Source organism: Sinocyclocheilus rhinocerous, unplaced genomic scaffold, assembly GCF_001515625.1.
Source record: "Sinocyclocheilus rhinocerous isolate Xijiao unplaced genomic scaffold, SAMN03320098_v1.1 scaffold461, whole genome shotgun sequence".
NCBI classification, from domain to species: Eukaryota; Metazoa; Chordata; class Actinopteri; order Cypriniformes; family Cyprinidae; genus Sinocyclocheilus; species Sinocyclocheilus rhinocerous.
The window spans coordinates 646690-649820 of record NW_015624123.1 but is presented as its reverse complement, the minus strand read 5'-3'; the positions used below and the strand labels follow the sequence as shown (position 1 = coordinate 649820).

Below are 3131 nucleotides of genomic sequence, written 5' to 3'. Positions count from 1 at the left end.
ACTTTATCTTGATCAAAGGGTCACCTGGAGGCAAAAAAAAAAAAAAATCACACAATTCTGCAAATCACTAAATCACTTCCAAAACAACAACAACAACAACAACAGCAACTTCTCCCTGCTTTGTGTCAGCTCACATATCAAAAGTAGCCTAATACAAACAGTGAAATGTCACACTGCTGTCAAGCACTCTTGGAATGACCAACCAATCAAACCAGATCTAATTATAATTGTATAAACATTACAAAGCCAGGTCCAAATGCGAAAATAATGTGCATTAGCGTATTCTTTACCAAAAGCAGGTCAAAAATGACACCTAAACAATAAAGGGTTAATAAAACACAGCGAAACTCATGGGGTTATTATACTAGATATCTCAAAACACCCATATGTCACGCAGAATGAGCATTTGTCAAAGAGCAAAGGTCTTTACTGATTTAGTGTGGAATGACTGAATCTGCTCATTTTACTTTCACAAAATGAACTTCTAGGGTTGAAAACAAGTTAGTGGCTGAGATTTAGTTTACTTTCTGCGAAAGTAAAGAAAGCATGCATACTTAAAGTAACATTCAGGGTATATTAGACATTTTTGTCCTTATATGTAGCCTATTATGATCTCACCAAGCCTCCGAAGCGGATCGTGGGTTTTTGACTCGTGCGATTTGGGTTCAGTCTGAACTGTCTCTGGTTTCTTCTTCCTCCCTAGCATGTTGACTGTCCCTTCGGCTCCAGGCAGAACTTCTTGGAACCGTCTTGAGGTAAATGTGAATAATCAATAGACACAAACTATCCAGAAGAACGCGTTTTAAATGTCTGGGTCAGTGCATGTGAATCTGCTGCTGCTGCGGACGGCTGTCGTTATAACACTTGACGCGTCTAAAAACGCAGCGCGTAACTCGAGTCCGGCGAGGAGCGGTAATATTCCGCTGATGAACACGAGTCATTCACTCACACTGCATGACACACTTACTGTTACAGCCTCTGCTTCATGGCAAACTATCTGAGAAGTTGATTGTGTAATTGGTTTGTTACTTTTATTTTTAGTCTATTAACTTGTCTGCCTAGTTGATGAACAGGTGTCTCAAAAATAGGCGTTTGGAGATAAACTGTTTCAAACCAAACAAATAAAGCTGTCTGAATGCAGAACATGAACTTTAACAGACTTTTCCCTGGACTCCACCTATTGGGTTTATTCATAGTAGCAAATGTTTAAAAACATGATTTGAGCGGCTGTGCGAGATTTATCCAGCGCTCACAAATCACTGTAAATGCTGCCATCTGCTGACGTACTAATGAAATGACGGGAAATAAATAAATGAATGAAAATGATATCAAATAAAACAATAAAATTAAATAAAAAAAGATGACAATAAAATAGATTAAAATTTAAAAAATCAAATGTAATACTATGGGAAATTGGTTAAGAAAAGCTCAGCGTTTTAGCCTACAATTAACTCACATCTTCACAGGTGTGCAAAACCTTACCTTTTGTTGACATGCAAATGAAATGAAATTAATACATGAATCTATTGATTATTGATATATATACTGTGAAAACAGCAGTAGTCTTTTTGATACTGGAATTCATACATGCATGTAATACACACGCATTTTCTTTCAAATGAGCTTTTTTTTTTTATCAGGCTCATATGAAAATATCGTTGGACATTTTTGAAAATTAGGCATTCAATAACTGATTAATAACATTTTCTTTGCCTTTTAAGGAGCCTGATAAAAATGCGCATTTAAAAGAAAAAAAAAATCTCAGATGTTTCAAGAGTCAAAAATAGATTGTAGCCGTTGTGAGCACTTTTGTACTTACGTGACAAAGGTGTCATGTTGTTCATGGAAGGCAGCATCTGACAATCTGGTTTAATATCTCTACATCGGCTATAGCTTACACTGATACGCAAAGCTAAATAATATAACACGCCCTGTAAGTAAAATATAGACGTGATTTTATATAAAGGATATATAAATGAAATACTGGAAGCAAGTACAAAAAATATCTAACTATGCAGACCATTTCTAAACACGTTTAAACCTGTTAAACAGTTTCATTTAACACATTGACTTGTATACAGGTTTTTCAGGTCCCTCTATAATGCTGTAAACATGCACGCGCACGCACACAGTTATTTACTTATCTAAATGGGGACATTCCATTCACTTAGTTGTTTTTATATAGAGTTTGTTATAAGTACTATAACTTAACCCACACACTAACAGAACACTTTCTGCATCTTTACATTTGGGGAAAAAACTATTTTTACTGTATCCCATTCTTATAATGGGCCCAAAAAGATGTCAGGTTTAGTTCACTTCGGGTTACAACTTTGTCCCCCGAAATATAGGAATATACAAAACTGTGTGTGTGTGTGTATATTCACACACACACACACACACACACACATATATATATACCTCAGTAGAGGCCGAAACAGTGGCATTTCTCCTATACCTTTTCTCGGAAATCTTGCTCTGTGCTAAAATGCCTGCAGCACAAGACAAAAGCACAAAACCCGAATGAAATATGCTCTGCAATAAGAATTTATTATAGCTTGTGACAGACACTCTTTGCAGGTTAGATCTCTGTTCTTTGCATTGAGGTGAATAGATTTCTGCATAGTATTTGTAAGTCACAGAGAAAGGCCATTAACAGGGAAAACAGTCTAGTGGAGTTAAAACAGGTACACCCCAAGATTTCCAAATAAAAGTACTTATTATATTCATACAAAATATATGTATAAAAAACAAAAAAATATTAAGGAAAAACATTTCAAGTAACATCTTGAAAGAAATGACTGTACACCTAAGTGCACTTGTAAACCATATATAAACTAAAATAAAATAGGATAATATATGTTTATTTACAAGGTTAACTTAAGCAAGGCTTTGTACAAATGTTACAAAATTGTTTGACACACATACTCGACCACATAATGTATACACAGGCAATTTCAGACACACATACACACTCATATGAAGTGATTTCACCAATGAGCCGTTATTCAGTGTAGATGAACATGTGGGAAGGGGAACACACCACACTGCCTCTTATGGATCTTAAAGTAGTGAGTTACTGGTAGAATTATGCACCTGCTCTGAGCTCAATGGCCTATGTTAAAACTAGT

General features: G+C 35.6%; 1 protein-coding gene across 1 annotated transcript in view; it reads right to left on the bottom strand.

Moving 5' to 3' along the window:
• LOC107738025 (1-phosphatidylinositol 4,5-bisphosphate phosphodiesterase delta-3-A-like) overlaps positions 1–906 on the bottom strand; it is a 27903-nt gene extending 26997 nt beyond the window's left edge. Inside the window, exon 1 of the mRNA XM_016549694.1 lies at positions 619–906. Within this exon, the coding sequence (XP_016405180.1) occupies positions 619–706 (88 nt within the window). The 5' untranslated portion in view covers positions 707–906. The remainder of the gene's footprint in view (positions 1–618) is intronic.
• Positions 907–3131: the final 2225 nt, after the last annotated feature.